The 24428-nt window shown below is 42.2% G+C and overlaps 1 protein-coding gene across 3 annotated transcripts in view; it reads right to left on the bottom strand.

The window, feature by feature from the left end:
• Window positions 1-24428, bottom strand: part of LOC124788124 (collagen alpha-1(XVIII) chain-like) — a 674174-nt gene that overhangs the window by 14109 nt on the left and 635637 nt on the right. For all 3 annotated transcript variants that reach the window (XM_047255257.1, XM_047255259.1, XM_047255258.1), the window contains 3 exons: window positions 14831-14982; window positions 7264-7356; window positions 464-610 (listed from right to left, as the gene is read on the bottom strand). In XM_047255257.1, the coding sequence (XP_047111213.1) occupies window positions 464-610; window positions 7264-7356; window positions 14831-14982 (392 nt within the window). The remainder of the gene's footprint in view (window positions 1-463; window positions 611-7263; window positions 7357-14830; window positions 14983-24428) is intronic.

Here is a 24428-nt window from a genome sequence, read left to right as displayed (position 1 = left end):
GTGTGACTGTACGTCCTGCTGTTTCCTCATCCATCAAACTCTTTCGGCTGCTTATGGATAGTTCAATGCACTGTCAACCACTTCGCCGTGGTAAATCACTGCCCCTGCATTATGCTGAAAGTCTTTTATGGTGTTCAGCTCCCTGCACACCTTCAGGCCACAAGAAAAGGATTACAGAACGCCTTTCTTCATTGGTGCACGTGGAAAATGGGGGCAACCAAGTTTACTTCCAAAAACTGCAAAGCAGACAGCTGTGACAACTCTGTAGCCTGGCACAAACGAAGATAACGGTGCCATCTAGCTGATGGTGAGCGTACTACGCTGTGCTGCCAACCTAAAGACGATTAGAACGAAAGTGCAGATACTTATTGGTGTACCCTGGTAGAAACAGGATGATTTTGGTTATCTGAGAAGAGAAAATCAGCTTAGTCGAGATCACGGATAAAGTAAGCCAGATACTCACACTGGGTTCGTCGACGAAATTGATGGCCTTGAGGTGTAGCAGGCGCTTCCGTGGCGCTGGTGGTGGCGGCGGTGGTGGAGGTCGCGGGGTGGTGACGGGCGTGGGAGCGGCTGCTCCCTTGCTCGGCGCCGTCATCGTCAGGCCCAACTGAAAAAAAAGTCCCTCATGTCAGTCACTCCACTTTACTGACTGCGAGGCCCACCATTCCTGGGTCTCTGCATTTACCATGTGTACCAGTAAGTAATGCCATGTGAATCTCGAAATTTTCCTGGGTTTCTGAATACTCCATGATGTTTCAGGAATGCTTCTGGTCGTCATTTACTACCACGCACTATATTTCATCTGGGTACCAGTCAGACATCTGCACGTCGCACAATTTATTAGCGCGCTTTTTGCATTCAGCGTATGCGTGGCAATCATTGTTGCAAGACCAGTCTGCCAGCAGACAGGACCCCGAAACTCGACTTGTCTGGTTGGTTGTCACTAGCCGGGGCCCTCGGCGTATTGCGTAGTCTTCGCTGAGATCCCATCGTGGAAATAGAGGGTGCCCGGCCTGGTATGTCCAACGACTTGCGCCAACGTTCCATTGTGCCGAAGAACAGCAGCTGTACTCCTGCGGTTACCCAAATCACCCTCATGCTACAGGGTTTGATTTCTGTCAGCAGTAATGGACAACGGTATCCCAAAAATAAATTAAAAATAGATCCTATCCCCCGGTTCCAAACAAGGTTTACGGGAGGCTTACCTCGTCTCCTGATTCACTGAAACAGTTCAGCTACTTCAGTATCTGCATCTACATCTGCATGGATACTCTGCAAATCACATTTAAGTGCCTGGCAGAGGGTTCATCGAACCACCTTCACAATTCTCTATTATGCCAATCTCGTATAGCGCGCGGAAAGAATGAACACCTATATCTTTCCGTACGAGCTCTGATTTCCCTAATTTTATCGTAGTGATCGTTCCTCTCTATGTAGGTCAGTGTCAACAAAATATTTTCGCATTCGGAGGACAAAGTTGGTGATTGGAATTTCGTGAGAAGATTCCGTCGCAACGAAAAACGCCTTTCTTTTAACGATTTCCAGCCCAAATCCTGTATCATTTCTGTGACACTCTCTCCCATATTTCGCGATAATACAAAACGTGCTGCATTTCTTTGAACTTTTTCGATGTACTCAGTCAGTCCTATCTGGTAAGGATCCCACACCGCGAAGCAGTATTCTAAAAGAGGACGGACAAGCGTAGTGTAGGCAGTCTCCTTAGTAGGCCTGTTACATTTTCTAAGTGTCCTGCCAATAAAACGCAGTCTTTGGTTAGCCTCCCCCACAACATTTTCTATGTGTTCCTTCCAATTTAAGTTGTTCGTAATTGTAATACTTTGGTATTTAGTTGAATTTCCGGCTTTTAGATTAGACCGATTTATTGTGTAACCGAAGTTTAACGAGTTCCATTTAGCACTCATGTGGATGACCTCGCACTTTTCGTTATTCATAGTCAACTGCCACTTTTCGCACCATTCAGATATTTTTTTAAAATCGTTTTGCAGTCTGTTTTGATCTTATGATTACTTTATTAGTCGATAAACGACAGCGTCATCTGCAAACAACCTAAGACGGCTGCTCAGATTGTCTCCCAAATCATTTATATGGAGAAGGAACAGCAAAGGGCCTATAACACTACCTTGAGGAACGCCAGATATCACTTCTGTTTTACTCGATGCCTTTCCGTCAGTTACTACGAACTGTGACCTCTCTGACAGGAAATCACAAATCCAGTCACATAAGCTGTTTCTAAAAGGCGTCCAAAGTCAGTTCGTCGCTAGTGAAACATTAAGGCGATATTCGCTTTCTGTCCATGGTTGGGTCAGCACTGTGCACCAACAATTGTCCTTGATTGAATCGTGCACGAAAGACAACAATGTCATTGACTGGTGTTGTGTACACGCCATCCTTGACGTAACCCCATACAAGAAGCCGAATGGTGTGACATCAGGAGAGAGTGGAAGCGATGCGATGGGACCAGCACGACACTGGCTGTCTCTCTAAAGTTTCTGAACCACGTGATAATGATTGTTCTTGTCGGTGGTGGGCTCCTATACTGGCGACGATAATCCAGCAGTACCTTTGTCACATATGTGGATTCTGCATATCGGATGACACATTACATCTTCTCCGCGTCTGGCAACGTTTTGATGTACTCCAAGTCAAATCGGCAACAAGGGTCTAGGGAAACAGCATTGAGAGATGCTGAACATTTTACAGTAAATTACGATTCTCTAATAGTTTTCAAGTTATGATTTTTTGAAATGATAACGGGACTTTATGGACACTCTGTAGAAGGGTTCTGTATCGGAAAGCGGCTTTCAATTGGATAACGTATGGGATCGCATTATTTCTACGATTTGTTCTCAGCAAGTACGCCGACGGCCACGGCTAGGGTCAACCCACCGGACATCAGGAGTTTCACATTTACAATATGGAGGGCGCTGTCCGTTCTCACTGTGCTTGACCTTGCAAAAAAGATGCACGAACTGCATACAGCTCGCTAGCAAACTGAGTGAGTGAGGAGTTGACGTGAGTTTTAGACGGCTCGCCTGAAGATGTCTGGCAGGTGTCCACATGGTGGTAGTAAACGACGACCGGCTGCAATCCTGAAACATCATATTGGCAGTATTACAAGTAGTGAACACACGCTCTTGAAGGAAAGATACAAGATTTCAGGAAATGTTAACGTATGCTAACAGATGGCATCATATGCTCATTTTGAGAAGGGCAGCTGCATATTCTAGATTCTGCTGCCCTTCTCAGTTTCGGTGGTGGTGGCCTTGCGTATGTGTTACATATATGTAATTGCTCCGCCATCTAAATTCACAAGTGGAGCTAAGTTTAGATGGTAAAGCCTTTAGATGTATACAACGCGGAGGAACGACGAGCAGTTATAAAAATTTTCTCGGCAGGATATTGGAGAGGACAAAATACTTGGAAGAACAGTTGAACGAAATAAATAGTGTCTTGAAAAGAAGTGACGAAATGAACATCAACAAAAGTAAAACAAAGGTAATGTAATGGAGTAGAATTAAACCAGGTGCTGCTGAAAGAATTAGATTAGGAAACGAAACACTGAAAGTAGCTGAGTTTTGCTGCTTGGGCAGAAAAGTAAATGATGATGGCCGAAGTCAGAGGACATTAAATGTCTACTAGTAATAGCAAAAAAGGACTTTTGAAAAACAGGAAGTTGTTAACAATGAATATAAATTTAGGTGTTATGGAGTTTTTCTTAAGATATTTGTCTAGAGTGCAGCCTTGTACGGAAGTGAAACTTGTATGATAAGCAGTATATGAAAAGAGCCGATTGAAGCTTTTGAAATGTGGTGCTATAGAAGAATGCTAAGGGGTAGGTAGGTAGATCGAATAACTATTGAGGAGATACCGAGTCGAACTGGGAACAAAATAAATGTGTGGCACAACCTATCTAAAAAGAATCGTTTGGCAGCACACATCCTGAGGGATCAAGAAATGGTTAGTTTGTTAGTGGAGGGAAGTGTAGGGGATGAAAACTGTAGAGTCCGAGGCTCCAGTATTTAAGTAGGTTCAAATGAGTGTAGGTTGCAGTAGTTACGCAGAGATGAAGAGGCTTACACAAGGCAGACTAGCGTAGGCAGATGCAAAAACCAATCTTTGGACTGAAGACTATAAAATTACAGTGCACAATACCAGGGCAAAAAGGTTGTGCAAGCTGACTGATGATTTTACAAATGGGAGCGTAGCAGCCAAGGTGAGTTCTGGTGCTCTAGTCGTCCCAGTAACGACATTTCTGACTAGAACGACACCTGGATGCTCCATTATGAGTTGGACAACAAAAGACAATGACCAAGAAGCATCTGAAGTTTCAATTCTTCTTTGTATTGTGGTATTTGAATACGTAAATTTAGGACTACTATCAAAGGAAGAGTAAAACAGATAATACTGTCAGGTCCACGGTAGTGCATGGAGAAGGAGCTAAAGGCAGCAGTCCGATGTTACAAAAAACTTCCGTCTACACGTGGCGTGACTATACAAGAAGCTGTAAACAAAACCAAGAAATAATAGAGGCTATCAAAAGAGAAATAACCAGTCTTGTCCTTATGTTAATAATACTTAGGAAACCTCAGCGCAGTGCTGATTATTTGCTAAAACTAAAGTGGAAATAGGGAAGGGGCGTAGAGGGAAGGGGGAAGAAAAATATGGAGAAAGAGAAAGAGAGAGAGAGAGAGAGAGAGAGAGGGTGGGAGGGGGGAGGGGAGGATGGGAGACTTACTTTATTTGGACAGGAGGAGAACGTTTCAAGCAGGCATTTTAACATGAAAAGAGACAAAAAGGAAGAGGAAAAAGAAAAAAAAGACGAGAACGCATTTAGGTATTAACAGATCAACTATGAGAAGTTTTATTGGGATAAAGGAATGTTTGACATTAAGTTTGGCTTCCAAGAAGATTGTTAGTGTGTGGCCTTTCGTCTCTGCTTTCTGCGGACACAGCTTTTTTGCCATTTGTGCACACGATTACATGCAAAGTGTCTATTGCTCGTACTCACAAAAGGAAGAGGAATAGAAATGAAATAGCCACACATTAGGGCCCTATGGTATAGCAAGGAGACAATTTTGATCATTTTGTTCTTTACTGTTGATTCATGTTACTGTCATTAACAACTACCACAGCTGTATTAAAGTACATTTGTAATGGATCGACCGGTTTCTTTCAATGAACACCATTAGGTGATACTGCCAACAGTCTACGTCATAAAGTCCCAGAGAATTATGCTGTTATCATGACTCAGATAACCCAGTTGTCTTACATAACGATGAAGGCACGTTCTTGAAACATGGCGAGCACACAAACGTCCTCCAGAATGTGGCTTCCTTTAATGTTACGTAGGACGACTGGAGTACCTGAGTCATGATATCGGCACAGTTCTCTGAGAACTTGTGACGAAAATTGTTTCCAGTGTTACCTAACAGTGCTCGCTGAAAGAAACCGGTCGTGAGGTAATAAATGTATTTTAATACAGCTGTGGTAGTTCTTACTGATGTTAACATTCGTGGCAAGAAGAATCAGTACGATCTCTGCGAAGACACTAATATCACTGACATGCAAAGTTGATTGCTACAGAACGTCCCATACCAACATTTGTAGCAATAGAGATAACATTTAAATATCTGGAAGCAAAGATGCAGTAACTGAAATATTATGTTACATTTTCATAGGCAGCACATGTCCACAAAAATTACACTGGAGCTATGTAAAGGTAGCAAACCTCGTGAAACAGGGAACTATCACTAATACAATTGAGCACCTATCAACGGATGTTATGACTTTTCTTATACACAGAACAAATGGAATGGAAACTGAGGATCATTCTGGAGAGAAATACCTCTAACGTTTGTACGCTTTTCGACCATAAGGTAACTTCTGGAACCAACTATACTACACTAAGCAAAGCATTCTACAATGCATATATTATTTTTAAGCCCACAATGCTTTTCTATGCACGGTACTATTGCAGGTGGTATGCCCTTGGCTTCGTCCTAGTTGGTAAACAACTGACGAGGTAAGTTAAGGAGAACTATTGACCACTTTTATTTCCAAAATAGATACCGTTGCTAGAGCGTTGTTGGGCGTTAATGCTGCATTAAAAATCAGAAATCGATGCTCAACTTCTGATAAACAATTTATCGTGCGATAAAGAGAGAGCACCGATAGTACAGTGAATCGTGCAGAAAGACTAGTGCAAAAACATATCGTAGCAGCTGTGTCTACGTCACCCTGCGGATTTTCGATGATGGTACGATGTCGGATCAAAAACACCTTCCGCCTTCTAATTACCAATTTTATTTTATTGATGGGAGCAGTTTTGGCATTTCACTGCGCCATCTTGGGAAGAATCCAACCTGCCGGCCGCGGTGGTCTCGCGGTTAAGGCGCTCAGTCCGGAACCGCGCGACTGCTACGGTCGCAGGTTCTAATCCTGCCTCGGGCATGGATGTGTGTGATGTCCTTAGGTTGGTTAGGTTTAAGTAGTTCTAAGTTCTAGGGGACTGATGACCACAGAAGTTAAGCCCCATAGTGCTCAGAGCCATTTGAACCATTTTGAATCCAACCTCATGTGCAATTTGAGCCTGCAATCGATGAACGAAGGGATCCCGTTGTTAAAAAAAAGAAAAAAGTCCACGGATAACAGTTACTGAATACTGCCCACATTTAGACTGCACATGAGGTCGGATTCTTCCTACACATCGGTCAGGAGGTCTGAAAATAGCGTAGTAAAACGCCGAAACTGGCAGCATAAAAAAAATAAATTGGAAATACAGACGGCTTAATGTGTTTTTGATTTGGAATTTTACACTGAACAGCCGAAGTCCGCGAACCATCCCGTATAAAGATTGTCTTAACAGAGACTTTCAATGATTTAATTAAAATAGCAGTATTATTATTTGCGAAAATCCAGATAGCTGTCTTTCAGCAATGAACACTTTCATTAAGAGCTTGGAATTTTTGATAAAGCTGTTACTTTAAAGTTTTGTGACAAACAAGATTACTGACGTAGGAGATAAGGAGCTAAGCGATCATATACGGAAGGATAAGTAAATGAACAAGCGAGTAAAGAACTTTGGTAAAGAAATGGAAAACACTGAAGCGTCCCATCTACATGGGAAGGAGAGGCTGTATTTCCTTTAATGATTTCCAGGCTGTTGGAAGAAGGTTAAGACGAGAAGGAAAGCAGACACTAGCCTTGAGGTTAGTGGTTGCTGGCGTGGCTTGTACCGACCTGCACGTACTGCCAGCCGGGGTCCACGCGCACCAGCAGTGCCTGCTCGGCGAGCACGAAGGCCAGGGTGCCCAGCGGCGTCGTCTCCGTCACCTGGAACAGCAAGCGCCGCCTTTAAAAAACAACACCCTGCACCAGCAGAAGAGCCTTGCTACCAAAGATAATGGAAATCATCTCCATTTTTAGCAATAGCTCGCTCGGCGACAAATACGTACCAAAAATCTGAAAAGCTACACATGTCACATCAATATACAATAAAAGGATTTGAATTCATCTTCATAATTATGGGCCCATACCGCTAACAATAATTTGTAGTAGGATTCAAGAACATGTAGTGTTCTGTAATTATGAAATACCGTAAACCGGGCCGGCCGAAGTGGCCGTGCGGTTAAAGGCGCTGCAGTCTGGAACCGCAAGACCGCTACGGTCGCAGGTTCGAATCCTGCCTCGGGCATGGATGTTAGTGATGTCCTTAGGTTAGTTAGGTTTAACTAGTTCTAAGTTCTACGGGACTAATGACCTCAGCAGTTGAGTCCCATAGTGCTCAGAGCCATTTGAACCGTAAACCGGAAATACGCTACTGGCCATTAAAATCGCTACACCACGAAGATGACGTGCTACAGACACGAAATTTAACAGACAGGAAGAAGATGCTGTGATGTGCAAATGATTAGCTACTCAGAGCATTCACACAAGGTTGGCGCCGGTGGCAACACCTACAACGTGCTGACATGAGGAAAGTTTCCAACCGATTTCTCATACACAAACAGCAGTTAACCCGCGTTGCCTGGTGAAACGTTGTTGTGATGGCTCGTGTAAAGAGGAGAAGTGCATACCATCACGGTTCCGACTTTGATAAAGGTCGGATTGTAGCCTTTCGCGTTTGCGGTTTATCGTATCGCGACATTGCTGCTCGCGTTGGTGGGGATCCAATGACTGTTAGCAGGATATGGAATCGGTGGGTTCAGGAGGGTAATATGGAACGCCGTGCTGGCTCCCAACGGCCTCGTATCACTAGTAGTCGAGTTGACAGGCATCTTATCTGCATGGCTCCAACGGATCGTGCAGCCACGTCCCGATGCCTGAGTCAACAGATGGGGACGTTTGCAAGACAACAACATCTGCAGTTTGACGACGTTTGCAGCAGCATCGACTACCAGCTCGGAGACCATGGTTGCGGTTACCCTTGACGCTGCATCACAAACGGGAGCACCTGCGATGGTGTACTTAACGACGAACCTGGCTGCACGAATGGCAAAACGTCATTTTGTCGGATGAATCCAGGTTCTGTTTAGAGCATCATGATGGTCGAATCCGTGTTTGGCGACATCGCGGTGAACGCACATTGGAAGCGTGTATTCGTCATCGCCGTACTGGCGTATCACCTGGCGTGATGGTATGGGGTGTCATTGGTTACACGTCTCGGCCACCTCTTGTTCGCATTGAACAGTGGACGTTACATTTCAGATGTTCAAATGGCTCTGAACATTATGCGACTTAACTTCTGAGGTCATCAGTCGCCTAGAACTTAGAACTAATGAAACCTAACTAACCTAAGGACATCACACACATCCATACCCGAAGCAGGACTCGAACATGCGACCGTAGCAGTCGCTCGGCTCCAGACTGTAGCGCCTAGAACCGCACGGCCACTCCGGCCGGCATTTCAGACGTGTTACGACCCGTGGCTCCACTCTTCATTCGATCCCTGCGAAACCCTACATTTAAGCAGGATAATGCACGACTGCATGTTGCAGTTCCTGTACGGGCCTTTCTGGATACAGAAAATGTTCCACTGCTGCCCTGGCCAGCACATTCTCCAGGTCTCTCACCAATTGAAAACATCTGGTCAATGGCGGCCGAGCAACTGGGTCATCACACTACGCCAGTCACTACTCTTGATGAACTGTGGTAGCGTGTTGAAGCTGCATGGGCAGTTGTAGCTGTACACGCCATCCAAGCTCTGTTTGACTCAATGCCCAGGTGTATCAAGGCCGTTATTACGGCCCGAGGTGGATGTTCTGGTTACTGATTTCTCAGGATTTATGCACCCAAATTACGTGAAAATGTAATCACATGTCAGTTCTAGTATAATATATTTGTCCAATAATACACGTTTATCATCTACATTTCTACTTGGTGCAGCAATTTTAATGGCCAGTAGTGTACTTTGACCGTCATCATTGCTTTGGATACTCATACACCAAAAGTTTTACACCTCCCTGCTGGGTCTCGCTTGGGTGTATAGTATACTGGATGGTTATAATTATAATTTCCCTCCTATTTAACACGTTATAACACGAAAACTAATCATCGTACGAGTACCAAACTTGGTAGCATTTAAATCAAGGACACGGGGAAGAGAAATAATGCAGCACCAATACAATTGAAACACTTTTTATGTGCTCCTACGGTACATCGTACCATTACATACCGGTACCATTACTGCTACAAAAGGGGCTCAATATGGCACCCGTCAATGTCTAGAAGAGTCTGAAAGCACAGGATTGCATTCTGCACAGCAGAACTAAGCATTTCCGTGGGTATGCTGTCTGCCTCTCTTGATGTGTTACGCTTCAGATGAACACATTTGTGAATAGTCCCCTGGTAGATAGCGCCATAACCACGAATCACAGGGAGTGAGATCAGGTGATCGTGCCGGCCAAGCATTTGGAAACGATCGGCTGATAATTCGATCGTTTCTAAAAGTGTTTCGGAGAAGCAGGTGAACTTCACGAGCGATGTGCGGTGGGGCCCCATCTTGCATGGAAACTGTTGAGTTCAATTGCGTCTCTCTCCTATGGGGCGGGTATGACATGCTGGCGAACCATATCGCAGTAACGCTGGCCAGTCACACTGCACGTCTTTGGTCCTTGAGTGCCAATCTGTTCAAAAGTGATTGGACAATGATGAACGTAGCTGTGAAGCCACACCATACGGTGACACGTTAACCATGCAGAGAACTTCATGCGCAGTGACTGGAGGTAAAGATCCCCACACTCGGCAGATATGTGTGCTAACCTCACCCATCAGACAAAAATGAGTTTCGTCTGTCCATAGGATGGTCCAGGGCCAGCCCTCGTCAAGTTCAATCCTTGCAAGAAAGTGGAGAGCGAAGTCAACACGTCGTTGTGTGTCCTGTGGTGCAAGCTGCTGTATGACTTGGATCTTGTACAGATACCATTTGAGAGTGGTTTGAAGCACCTTCCGTACAGTGGACCGCTGGATGTTCAACTGTCGTTACACAGCACGCTCACTGCCTGACCGCCGGGAACTGCTCGCAGCGTTGTCTGCCGTAGCAACAGCGATTTCATCAACTACCTATGATGCAACTGGTCGTCGGCCTCTTCCCGGAGCGACGCCCAGTTCTCCAGTTGATTCGAACTTCTTCATCATGCTCCGCACAGCATACGGAGAAAGAGGACCCTTCCGTAATCCTTTCAGCCGGTAATATTCTCGAAGTGCAGCTGCAGCATTACTGTTGTATTGATAGTAGACCTTCACCAATAATGCCCTGCTCCTTTTGTCCAAGCTCATGTTGGTACGTCAGCAAGTACACTGAGACCGGTCAGGAGTGTGAGACTATGAATTACGATGACTGAACACGGCATCTGGTGGCCATAGTTGGAACTGGACGGCGCTGCCGTGACGCATGGATATCATGCACCCCATACTCTGCACTTAAATGCTACCAAGTTTGGTACCCGTAGGGTAATTAGTTTCCGTGTTATAACGTGTCAAATAGGGTAAGTTTAATTATAACCGTCCGGTATATTTTTTGGTGGTAAAGTTCCATCAATATACGCTAGATGACGCCATGTAGTGCTGGTTTTCTTGGGCGATAGATGACGAACCTGGTGAGACTTACAAGTGTGTATCAAAAAGTGGGTTAAAATCTGGTTGTGCAAAATCCACCGATATCATTTAACTGCAAAGCCGTCGGTGTTTTCAACCGTGTCATGTATGAAACTTCATTAATTCTCGAAACAGACCAGTGGTAAGTTTTTTGTCCATATTTATATATCTTCCTGCATATTACTATTTCTGAGGTCATGTTCATGATTTATCTGTTTCGGAGTAACTTCCACCAGTGGTCGTTGTTACTCCAGGATTACAGATACACAATTTATTATACAGCGTTGATGCTAATAAAAGTGTAGAACTAAGGAGTGCAAACATTGACCATCTGTATCTAGACGGAAACTCATTTGTAATTGTTAATGTGCTTACAACTAAGAAAAAACAAATGTCAGTCATGTATCTCTCAGATTGTAAGGTGTTGTGGTTCAGGTAGTAATTCACATATAACATATTATGTCAAATATCTCTCGAAACAATGAATGAAGTTTGTTTGGCCACAAGTGGCAGATATTGACTCAATAAGTGACAGATAACCTTAGTTCAAGCTGTGCCAGGTCTTTTGGATTTAGGTTTAAGAAGGATGAAATGCAAGGTATTATGCTCAACTACATTTGGAGCTATATGTGTTGCACTCCATCTTAGAACCTTTCATTACATTTAATATTGTGATGATGTATCACATTGTTTTATCTATGTACCACAATAGGTTTTTTTTATTTTATGAGGCTTAATAAACCACTTCAGAAAACTAACATCAATGCATTTATTTCTAGATGGTCAAAATTTCATTGTGCTTTTCAAATATTGATCACAGATGGAATAGTAGTTGACAGTTGTGATAGAAGTACAGGCCGGTCAATGCATCCTCGGATCCATGATAAATTTTTTCCATTACTTCCTTTGCAATTTAGAAAATGCATTGTACTAATTAGTAAGCAGACCTTTCATACAACCCCTCTGTTCACAAACATAAATATCACAGAAGTTAAAAAGACAGTCATAATAATCAAATCTGAATCTGAAAATCAGTCATTGTATAACCGGTTTACGGAACCTCCAAGAAAACTATCCCTTGACACCAGCACGAATTTAGAAAATATCGTTTATGTCGAACGCAATAAATAGAAAGGGAAGAGACGGGGGCTCCACCTGAGTATTACAAAAAATTCCGTTAAGTTTTGGTCGCACATAAATTACACAAATTTAAAGGTTGTAGATTTAACTAAATACCTAGGGATCACAATTACGAACAACATCAGCTAGAACCAACACGCAGAAACTCTTGCGGGGAAGTCAGTTTATTGTCAGAACAATTAGAAGGTACAACAAATTTCATACGTTCCCGTTTTTATAATAGCTGCGCGGTATGAGACCCGTACCAGATGTGATTGACAGATGACTTCAAAAACTTCAAAGACATGTGGCTCGTTTTATGTTGCCTCTAAATAGGGCAGTGTGTGTCACGGCTATGATAGATGAATTGGGGTGGCAATCATTAAAACAAAAGTCTTTTTTGATGTGGCGAGATCTTTTCACGAAATTTCAGTCACCAACTTTCTGTTCTGAAAGCCAAAATATTTTGTTCGCTCCTACCTACATACAGAGAAATGACCATCGTGGTAAAAAAAGACCCAGAAAGATTTTGGTGCTCGTTCTGCTACAAACTGTTCGAGCGTCGAACGAAAGAAAATAGTCTGAAAGTAGTTCTATTCAACCTTTGGCAAACACTTAAATGTGACTTCCAGAATATTAATGTAGATAAAGCTGTAAATAAAAAAGTGCTTGATGCCATTAGAGAATCGCTGTATAGAGTAATCATGTCTCGAGAGCCTTTACTACAATACATTTGTTCCCGTGTTATTTTCATCATTACGTTGCATGAAGTAATTACGCCTTAACTCGCTTGCTCTTTCTCCTTAGGTCTTCGCGACAGGGGAATGATATCATTAAGTAAGCCATTTTTTTGTGATCACTGCGGTGATACTGAAATAATGTTATTCATTTAGCATCTGCATTGTCAAATTGGTCTTTTAAGCCGAGCGCATCTGTAGTGGACACACAGATCCAAATAGGAGTGTTCGGGAGAAATGAGAAACGTGTGCGTCATTTCATACCATATATTTTAGAGATCTTAGTTGTTAAATTAATCATATTTGTATTCTACATCTATATCTACATGGGTACTCTGCAAATCACATTTAAGTGCCTGGCAGAGGGTTCATCAAACCACCTTCACAATTCTCTATTATTCCAATCTCGTATAGCGCGCGGAAGGAATGAACACCTATATCTTTCCGTACGAGCTCTGATTTCCCTAATTTTATCGTGGTGATAGTTCCTCTCTATGTACGTCGGTGTCAACAAAATATTTTCGCATTCGGAGGAGAAAGTTGGTGATTGGAATTTCGTGAGAAGATTCCGTCGCAACGAAAAACGCCTTTCTTTTAATGATGTCCAGCCCAAATCCTGTATCATTTCTGTGACACTCTCTCCCATATTTCGCGATAATACAAAACGTGCTGCCTTTCTTTGAACTTTTTCGATATACTCCGTCAGTCCTATCTGTTAAGGATCCCACACCGCGCAGCAGTACTCTAAAAGAGGACGGACAAGCGCAGTGTATGCAGCAGTCTCCTTAGTAGGTCTGTTACATTTTCTAAGTGTCCTGCCAATAAAACGCAGTCATTGGTTAGCCTTCCCCACAACATTTTCTGTGTGTTCCTTCCAACTTAAGTTGTTCATAATTGTAATACCTAGGTATTTAGTTGAATTTACGGCTTTTAGATTAGACTGATTTATCGTGTAACCGAAGTTTAACGAGTTCCTTTTAGCACTCATGTGGATGACCTCACACTTTTTGTTATTTAGGGTCAAGCGCTACTTTTCGCACCATTCAGATATCTTTTCTAAATGGTTTTGCAGTTTGTTTTGTTCTTCTGATGAATTTATTAGTCGATAAACGACAGCGTCACCTGAAAACAACCTAAGACGGCTGCTTAGATTGTCTCCCAAAACGTTGATATAGGTAAGGAACAGCAAAAGGCCTATAACACTACCTTGGGTAAGGCCAGAAATCACTTCTGTTTTATTCGATGACTTATCATCAATTACTACGAACTGTGACCTCTCTGACAGGAAACCACAAATCCATTCACATAACTGAGACGATATTCCATAATCATGCAATTTCACTATGAGCCGCTTGTGTGGTACAGTGTCAAAAGCCTTTCGGTTTACGACTGGAAAAATTTCATCAGTACGCCATATGTAAACTATTTATAACACAGGATACATTATAAAGGGAAATTGTAATAAGAGAATTTATGCTTAAGATGAAAATAGCAACTTGTGGTCAGCAAGAATGACATAAAGCAGTTGTCAGCACATGAAAGTTGTGTCTGACGTACCGGTTTTCGTATGTCTTTTTCTATAAAGGATATTTTTACGTCAATTTAGAATCTCTTTCCACCCCATAACGGATCCGAGACAGTAATATACTCTGTACGCCTATGGAAAAGTGAAAGCGTACCTAAAAAAAAATTCTGACGCGCAAGTGTGGAGTTGCAGTTTACGAGGTAACAGACGTAGTCTAAAGTCTGGTTTTTCAAGTATTAACAACCATACGTTTACAGTACGTTTCGTTATGGACATTCACAAAACATTAAGCAGTATAGTGTGTCGTGTGGACGTAGATTTGTATGCAGACCTGGAACATGTCGTTGCTGGTGCGGAAAGAGATGGTGCTGGGTATCAGCTTCACGTCCGGCTCCTTGTGGTGCGGCTTCTTCTCGCTCTGCCTGTTCACCTCCAGCGGGCGGAACTGTGGGCCGTTTCCGTACATCTCGTGCTCCATAGGACCTGCGGGAACGAAAACAACCAGAAAATTAGGTTTCATCTCTGGATAAAATTCCTTGATCAACGTTGTTGACTTTTTCTGGAAACATCAAGAAATTTTCTCTTATAAATTCCAGTTGTTTCAAAGAAAATGCCTTTTTTGCATGCTGCACATCAAAATTTTTATTTTTATTTATGCACCCAGACGCGTTTCGCCTTTTTTTTTACAAGGCATCTTCAGTGGGTGTCCTGAAATATTTCATGATTTGTAAATATGAGCCGGCCGGAGTGGCCGTTCGGTTCTAGGCGCTACAGTCTGGAGCCGAGCGACCGCTACGGTCGCAGGTTCGAATCTTGCCTCGGGCATGGATGTGTGTGACGTCCTTAGGTTAGTTAGGTTTAATTAGTTCTAAGTGCTAGGCGACTGATGACCTCAGAAGTTAAGTCGCATAGTGCTCAGAGCCATTTTTTTGTAAATATGACTAACAACTCACTGTTTACACTGATTGATCATATAATAGACAGAAATCCCAACAAATGATTACACATCTGATTCCTCTCATAAGTATATCCAGAAAACTATAATAATAATTATTATTATTATCATTATTTTAAAAAATAGTAATAAAAATAAAATAAATAATTTTTATTTTATTTAAGGAAAAATCTCTCCCCCTCTCTAACACACACACACACACACACACACACACACACACGCACACATTCACAAAACAGTTGAATGCAGAAAACTGAGAATGTTGCTAACACTTAGAAAAACAACTGAAACTCTGTATTAAAAAGATGGCAGTTACAGTGACGTGGAACGTAAACAATGAACTGAAAGTGAACTGTAAGATGTCCACCTGATTGCCAGATGAGAAAAAGCAGTTTGCTTAGATGCAATGAATTAGAAGTTACCTGTAAGTTCCTTTCCATTTCACAAAAAACGTTAAGGAACTGTTTTTAAATCTATTACCAAGAAGTGAAACCATAACCTATGTGTAAAAATGGACAAATCATGTAATATTTCAGGACACCCACTGAAGATGCCTTGTAAAAAAAGCGAAACACGTCTGGGTGCATAAATAAAAATAAATGTAAAAATTTCGATGTGCAGCTTGCAAAAAAGGCATTTTCTTTGACAACTACAATTTATATACAGCTGCTGCGAAAATGGCCACTACAAGAAACGTGTTAATTTTCTCCTAATTTGTTGTCTTTATTACAAGATGCCCAGCACCTGATACCTAAAACATGCTATGACAGTGATACAATTCTGAAATGTTAGGTTTTATATAATGTTGTATTTCACCTATTTTACTGTTTTAACTATTACCATCGTATACAATATATTTAGCTAGGTCTATTGACGTTTTGCCCAGCAGTAGACATGTTTTACGGCCCTGCAAGTTGCTTGCAGCTATTCATCCTATACTACTGAATTATCTAACCAATAATCACCACCGACTTATATTTAGTACAAAACAACATGAAATTAGCATCTCCTGCAGTCATCATTACATCGTCTGTGGAACCGACACGCTAAGTTCCAAATCATACCAACATTGGACACCTGACCATGTCTGGCGGTTTCTAGATGGCAGTCGGCGGTCCTGCCATTTGTCCCAACCCCTCCCCGTTGCCCTCTCTCCGCCCAATGAACAATGCGGTACTGAAGGCCGCCTGAATATATACAGGGCACTTGGATGTTATCTGGTCTGGGATTCATTCAGGAGCACCGTATCCGCAATCTCCTGTACGCTTTTCCCCTGTTCTGTATAAACATGATGGGCAGGGGCCATGGACGGTAAGGAAGTGAACAATTCCACGTGTCGGTTAGAAAATATCCTATGAACTGATTGATAGGCTTCCAGTTGTTTATACAGTATTCTTTTTTCCTTCTCATCGAATACTAATTGGCCAGCTATTTGTTTAATTTTGTCGGATTGTTCCTTTTTAATCAATAATGTGTAGCTTGTTGCCGAATTATCTATGCACTGCAAATACGACTAATGTAATCAGACCGCTGAACACGTTCTAGATGCGTGAATACTTCTGAGAATAATATTTCTTCTCTTCTCTGGCGATGGCACACTTCTCGAGGTTAAGTCTTCAGGCATACGTGCTTGAGCCATAGCCGACTACTGAAGCACGTCAAGACGTTAAGAACATTAAACGAGGGTCAGTTTGGATTTTTACCTTTCTGTGACTATGCTTTTAAAACAGTACTTTTTCTTTTTTAAAATCAAGCCAGATCTCCACTACCAACCCTGTCCTGAACATTTGATTTGACTTGATTTAAGGTATTGCTTTGTTTAACACGTCACTTCAACTCCGAAGGAATGAAGAAAGATTGGAGATTAACGTACCGATGACAATGATGTCATTAGAAATGGAGCACAGGCTCGGACGAAAACGTAAGGCCCCATGTCCTCTCCATGTGAACCATCTCCGCATTCATCTTAAGGGGCTCCGGAACGCCCTATACTTGCAATGTTAAAATAACGCTTATAAATTACATCTTTCCTCACAAAGTATTTGAGGTAGGAAGTTGAACTTTTTACAGATTATTTATTGGAATATGGGCTACAACTTAACACAGGGATTTTACAAAATTTTAGTTCAGTTATTAAAGATGATTTTTTTTCAATTGTAATGAAAATTCACAACATTTTTTTGCAATTTTTTATTTATATATTCAAAAATATACAATTTTTTGGAAAAAGGCTGTGTTAAATTATGCAGAAGGTACTGTGTAACATTTACTGACAGTTTGAAACAAATATGTTTGGAAGATCCTTAGAAAACGTGTAATTAGTATGAGAAAATAAAAGTTTTGGGAATCGAGCGACAAAGACTGGATTAACTTTTTAGTGCATTCCAGGTCCATAGGATGGATTATCTTCATCCTCTGCAAACTCCTCCTCCAGCTTCCTCTTGTTCCTCCTCCTGTTTACTCTTGCTTGTATTTCTAGACTCTTTACAGCCCTGTCTGCAGCCCGAAGGCGTTCCTTGTCTAAAGCAAGCATCGCTCGTTGTTGTGTTCGTAGATTTTGCTACCATTTTCTTCAGTTGCAGTTACTGCAACACTGTTCAAAAGGTGGTCATGTATGAACACTTATCACATTTCAGTTGTATTTCACTAGCAAGTCCTACGTGCTTTATTGTGGAGAGTTCCAGACCAACTTCACTACAATGAATACATCTTACACAGTTTGAAAAAAATCCTTTGAGAACCGACATATCAAATATTTCATTCACATCCGATTCGCCCATAAAACATTCATAGTTTTCACTCATTGAACCAAGCTTCTTCTGTGAAGTATTTTCTTTCCCACTTTGACTGGTATGGGCAGGTGTACTTGAGAGGTTAGGTTCACTCACTTGGTTATCGTCTTTATTGTTTACAGTAATAACACATACCTTTGGCTTTCCAACATTTCTCCTTTTCTTAAAAGCCTTCAGAGGATTTCTAATAACATTACTTTTACTCATTATTATACTTCAACAAAACAGAGACTCAAGAAACAGAATTAATTACGAATATTTTCGAGATAACGACAGAGTAAATAAACATGAAACAATCGACAATCACACCAGCGATATATATTGAACCATCGCAGGTTAGCCACAACACATACTTTATCTCACATCACTAAAATGTACCTGATGAACACGGACGTTAATAATAACACCATTTGGCAGCAGTTTAACAGCGCCACAGTGGGTCACGCCCATGTAGAACACATTTAAAAAAAAATTTAAAAATAGTTGTAGTCTTCGGAATTGAATAAATTATATATCTATTAAAAGGTAATAGTCTGCAGATTCAGAAAACGCAAAAAAGTAAAAATTGAACTTTTCATGATTTTGAGCCTTTCCGGAGCCCCTTAACTGATTTAGGGAAATGATAAAAATCTGCACCTGGACGGTCGGACGAGGATTTCTACTGCGAGTCCAGTGCCTTAACAACTGCACAATCTCGCTCAATCTTCAACTCTGAATAGCCGTGTAACCATCTGCAGTTGTCTATATTTTGTGATTCTTTTTGATATTTTTCAGCAATGCTTAACTAGCCCAGTGTGATTTCAGACATATCTTCTCACGGGTCCGACCGACTGAGCTTTCCCGGCACGACATACGACCTGCATTCACAGCTTTACTTCCCACAGGTTGTGGTTAAGCTACTACTCTGAAATACCTTTTCTTCCAGGAGTGCTAATCCCACAAGGTATACGGAACGTTTGTGAAGTTTGAAAGGTAGGAGAAAGGTATCGACGTAAATAAGGCTGTGAGGACGAGTAATGAGTCGTGCCTAGATAGCTCATTCGGTAGAGCATTTGCCTGCCAATGACAGAGGTTCCGTGTTCGAATCCTGGTGCAGCACATAGCTTTAATCTGCTATGAAGTTGCAAATCAGCGCACCCTTCACTGCGGAGTGAAAATCTATTCTGGAAACACCTACTCACATTTCTTTCTTACGGCCGTACTGCATGATAATATGTAGTTGGCAATATGTGTCATAATTTGTGACCGATAGTAAACGGTAATAGAGGCGTTTTGGCTGTGTTGTTTTTCATTACTGGACTTAGCAGAAAAGATGGTGTCTTAAATTTTTTCACCTGTGAGAGACACATTAGATGCACAACACTGCAACCAATTTATTCAAATCAAACAGATTAGTATCAGATTTTTTTTTTTACGTCAGTGGTCCTGGGGAAGAATTAATCTCTTGTTTGAGAAGTTGAGCCCAGAGCACATTGAACACTGGCTTTGGTCTCCATCAACACTCACGTTCGTTCTGCTCCAATCTGACACAGTCCCATTTTGCTCTGTTTATTCTGGACTTGCCCCCTTGTGATCTGGCTGCTCAAAAATTTTCAGAAAATTGAATCTTCCTTGTACCTAAGCTACAGGTAATCGTTAATTCTCATATGTACAGCGATGTTGGAAAGGTTTTCTTTCCACAGCTGCGTTGTTGACTATTGGTGTATCGTGTTAGTTACTAAGTTGGAACCGAGCGAGGTGGCGCAGTGGTAGCACACTGGACTCGCATTCGGGAGGACGACGGTTCAATCCCGCGTCCGGCCATCCTGATTTAGGTTTTCCGTGATTTCCCTAAATCGCTCCAGGCAAATGCTGGGATGGTTCCTTTGAAAGGGCACGGCCGCCTCCGTTCTCCCCATCCTTCCCTAATGCAATGAGACCGATGACCTCGCTGTTTGGTCTCTTCCCCCAACCAACCAACCAACCAAGTTGGAAGATACCCCAAAGTGAAAGTTTGTCGTCACTGATCGGAGAAGCACGTCCTCGATCAACTTCAGTTGGTCTATTTCCCTTTAGTGTCTTTCCTATGTTGGGTGCCGCATTTCCTACGATCTAGTAGAGTCTGTGGCTTGATTAGATTTGAGATATCCTTCTCCAACGAAACTAGGCGAACATATTGTACGATGGGGTAACAAAATGTCTGCTGATGACTTGCGGAACGTTTGCGGTTTTTTATATTACTGCTATCCAACCACTCTAACAGGCAACTTATTTTCGTGGATATGGTGCTTCTTGAATTTGAATGCTTTGTAAATTTTTAATCGCAGACAGTTCTTAGTGTTACACGACTCTAGATCCATTCGTCAGAGCTGCAATGAATAAGCCCTGCCTTGTTACTCCTATGGAAGTCATTCATATCTGTCTTTGTAGAATTAAGTTTAACACAGCTTGTTGCGTGTTATTAAGGGTCTTATGCACAGATTCAAAACAGAATTTTTCTCCAGTTAGGGAAATATACTAAAGGCTGTGTTAATCCTTGCTGTCTGATCAACCTCGTACATTTTAAAGAGGAGTTGAACCGCTACACTTCCTTTCGTTAGATCAGCCAGCGAAAAATATACGATTACTGTTAAGAATAATCATTGTTAGACGCTAAAGCATAGATGAAATGTCACGTTAAGTGGGAATTTTCAACAGTCAGAGGAGTAAATCACAGATGATAAAAGACGTACAGATAGGAAAACGGAAATAAAGAATGGTACAATAATAAGTGTTCTTTCCCTTCTCACGTTTTTTTTTTTTTAAAGTAACACCTTCTGTTGAGACAGTACTAACAAATTAATCATCGTACTAGCTTCTTAGAGTGTATTTTAGGGTTGCCAGCTTAAGTTTTTCCTCAGAATCAAGTGTTACAAGGGCTATCGACGTACTAGACTATCTCAGTCCTTCTGATTACTTCGATGTCATAAATCTGTGGACTTATTTTTTGGACTGAAGTAATCCAAGGAGATTTTCAGATGGCCAGATTCGGCCACAATAAAACATAAAAAATGCATAAGTGTGACAAAAGGTTGGACTGACCACACAGAAGGAAACACCAGGATAGAAACTACGTCTGCTTTCCTGTTTCTGAGGCATAAGGTGTTTTGTCTCCCGTATAGCACGACTGAGATATTACGGAATAAGAATAGGTAGACTGTGGAAAGAGGGTGAGGCGATTGTGGAGTTGTATTTCTGGTTGTACAATGAGGGATTTCGCAACAGGTTAGTTGCTGGTGAATGTTCCGCGTTGTATGTTCGTAGTCAGTATAACTTTTGTGGTTCTGACGTTTCGTCCAGACTTGCGCTGAACATCTTTAGAGGTGCTCCTGGACTGACGAGTCGGAAGTCGGACAGCGACATAAATACTGTAAAAGGGGACATGATCGCCAGAGGTAATTATTGACAGAGATAAAACTTAACTATCGGACGATCATCTGTCAAATATCCTATAGAGAAGCCTTCGAAATACATAAATATGAGGACAATTTTAACAGAAAAAACCATGAAACTTAATGACATATGGTTAGCAGCTCTGTACAATCAATACATAAACTTTATCTTTCAACAGACGCCAATTCGATGGTTTTCATGTTTGACTTTTGACAACGATCATTTCTGCCGATTACACCCCCTTTTCAAAGTATTTATGTTGCTCTTCGACGTCCTAATCATTAGGCAGCAAGACTAAACGGAACCAAGAGCACCGCTGAAGATGTTCAACAAAGTTGTGGACGGAACATTAGGAACAAAAAAGCCTTACGGACCACGATGATACAACCCAGAAGGTTCACCAGCAGCCAGTTGTATTTTTTCATTCCCAGGAGTACGCAGTTAAAAATACGTAAAAAGATTGAGGGAAGTACACTATCTGATCAACAGTATACGAACACCCCTGTGTAATACGGAATTGACCACTAGATGACACAAGTGACGAACCCGTCAGTATAACAGGTGGCGGGAAGTATTGTATTGTCAGTAGAGAAGCTGTAGTTGCACAGATGGTTGGTCAGGAGGGCTCTGTAACCTCCAATGTGGACTAGTCAGTGGATTTCAGCTGAGTAACAAACCCATCAGCAACATTTCAACCCTTATAAATTTGCCGAAGTCGACCGTTTGTGGTGTGACTGTGTGGAAACACGAAGAAACAGCCACGACTGAACCTGCCTCAGGCAGACCTCATGTACTGGCGAAAGTGCTACAACAGTCCAGCTAGCACAGTGACTGTCGGTACAGTGGTTGAGCAGCTCCTCATAAACCACACATTTCTGTTGTCAGCACTAAGCCGCGCATGAGGTGATGTAAAGAGCGACGCCACTGGGTAGTGGATGACTGGAAACGAGTGATTTCGAGTCGAATCATACTATATCCTGTGGCAATCTGATGGAAGGGTTTGGGTTTGGTAAATGCCTGGAGAAAGTTACCAGCAATTATGTGTAGTGCCAGCAGTGAAAGTACAGATGAGGTGGTGTTAAGGGGTGGGGATGTTTTTCGCGGTTAGGGTGTGGTCCCCTTATTACGCTTAAAAAAAAACACTAAATGCGGAAGGAAAGGAGCAATGAGCATATTTTACAGCACTGTGTACTCTGCACAGTAGAGCAACAGTTCGGAGAAGATGACTGTATCAGCGAGACAACCTACATCTACATCCATACTCCGCAAGCCACCTGACTGTGTGTGGCGGAGGGTACTCTGAGTACCTCTATCGGTTCTCCCTTCTATTCCAGTCTCGTATTGTTCGTGGAAAGGAAGATTGTCGGTATGCCTCTGTGTGGGCTCTAATCTCTCTGATTTTATCCTCATGGTCTCTTCGCGAGATGTACGTAGGAGGGAGCAACATACTGATTGACTCCTCGGTGAAGGTTCTCGAAACTTCAACAAAAGCCCGTACCGAGCTACTGAGCGTCTCTCCTGCAGAGTCTTCCACTGGAGTTTATCTCTGCGCTGCTCTCCGTTGGATCTTCTCTATCTCTTCTATCAACCCTATCTGGTACGGATCCCACACTGGTGAGCAATATTCAAGCAATGGGCGAACAACTGTACTGTAACCTACTTCCTTTGTTTTCGGATTGCATTTCCTTAGGATTCTTCCAATGAATCTCAGTCTGGCATCTGCTTTACCGACGATTAACTTTATATGATCATTCCATTTTAAATCACTCCTAATGCCTACTCCCAGGTAAGTTATGGAATTAACTGCTTCCAGTTGCTGACCTGCTATATTGTAGCTAAATGATAAAGGATCTTTCTTTCTATGTATTCGCAGCACATTACGCTTGTCTACATTGAGATTCAATTGCCATTCCCTGCATCATAGCGTCGATTCGTTGCAGATCCTCCTGCATTTCAGTACAATTTTCCATTGTTACAACCTCTCGATATACCACAGCATCATCCGCAAAAAGCCTCAGTGAACTTCCGATGTTATCCACAAGGTCATTTAAGTAAATTGTGTATAGTAACGGTCCTACGACACTCCCCTGCGGCACACCTGAAATCACTCTTACTTCGGAAGACTTCTCTCCATTGAGAATGACATGCTGCATTCTGTTATCTTGGAACTCTTCAATCCAATCACACAATTGGTATGATAGTCCATATGCTCTTGCTTTGTTCATTAAACGACTGTGGGAAACTGTATCGAACGCCTTGCGGAAGTCAAGAAACTCGGCATCTACCTGGGAACCCGTGTCTATTGCCCTCTGAGCCTCGTGGACGAATAGCGCGAGCTGGGTTTCACACGATCATCTTTTTCGAAACCCATGCTGATTCCTACAGAGTAGATTTCTAGTCTCCAGCTCCCTGTCACAAAGCAACATCCGTGAGGTAACGTAGACAATAACATCCCTGAAATGGACTGACCTGCCAAGCATCATGACCTGAACTCAACGGAACAAATTTGGGATAACTTAGAACGTCGATTTCGCTCCATATCCAGCGTATAACATCACTACTTTCTCTAGTTTCAGCTCTTGAGGAAGAATGGGCTGCGATTCCTCCACAGGCATTCAGAAATCTCATTGAAAATGTCCTGTGCAACGTTCATGCCGTGATAAGGCGAAGGATGGACCCTCCCAAGTCAATGCCCACTGATAGGTGTCGGGATGCATTTGATCAGATAGTGTGTGACTGTGCTGTTGGATTGTAAGTCATGAAAATGCCAC

This window comes from Schistocerca piceifrons, chromosome 3 (assembly GCF_021461385.2).
Source record: "Schistocerca piceifrons isolate TAMUIC-IGC-003096 chromosome 3, iqSchPice1.1, whole genome shotgun sequence".
Lineage (NCBI taxonomy): Eukaryota > Metazoa > Arthropoda > Insecta > Orthoptera > Acrididae > Schistocerca > Schistocerca piceifrons.
The sequence above is the reverse complement of the archived record's forward strand: the minus strand, read 5'-3'. Positions and strand labels throughout refer to the sequence as shown.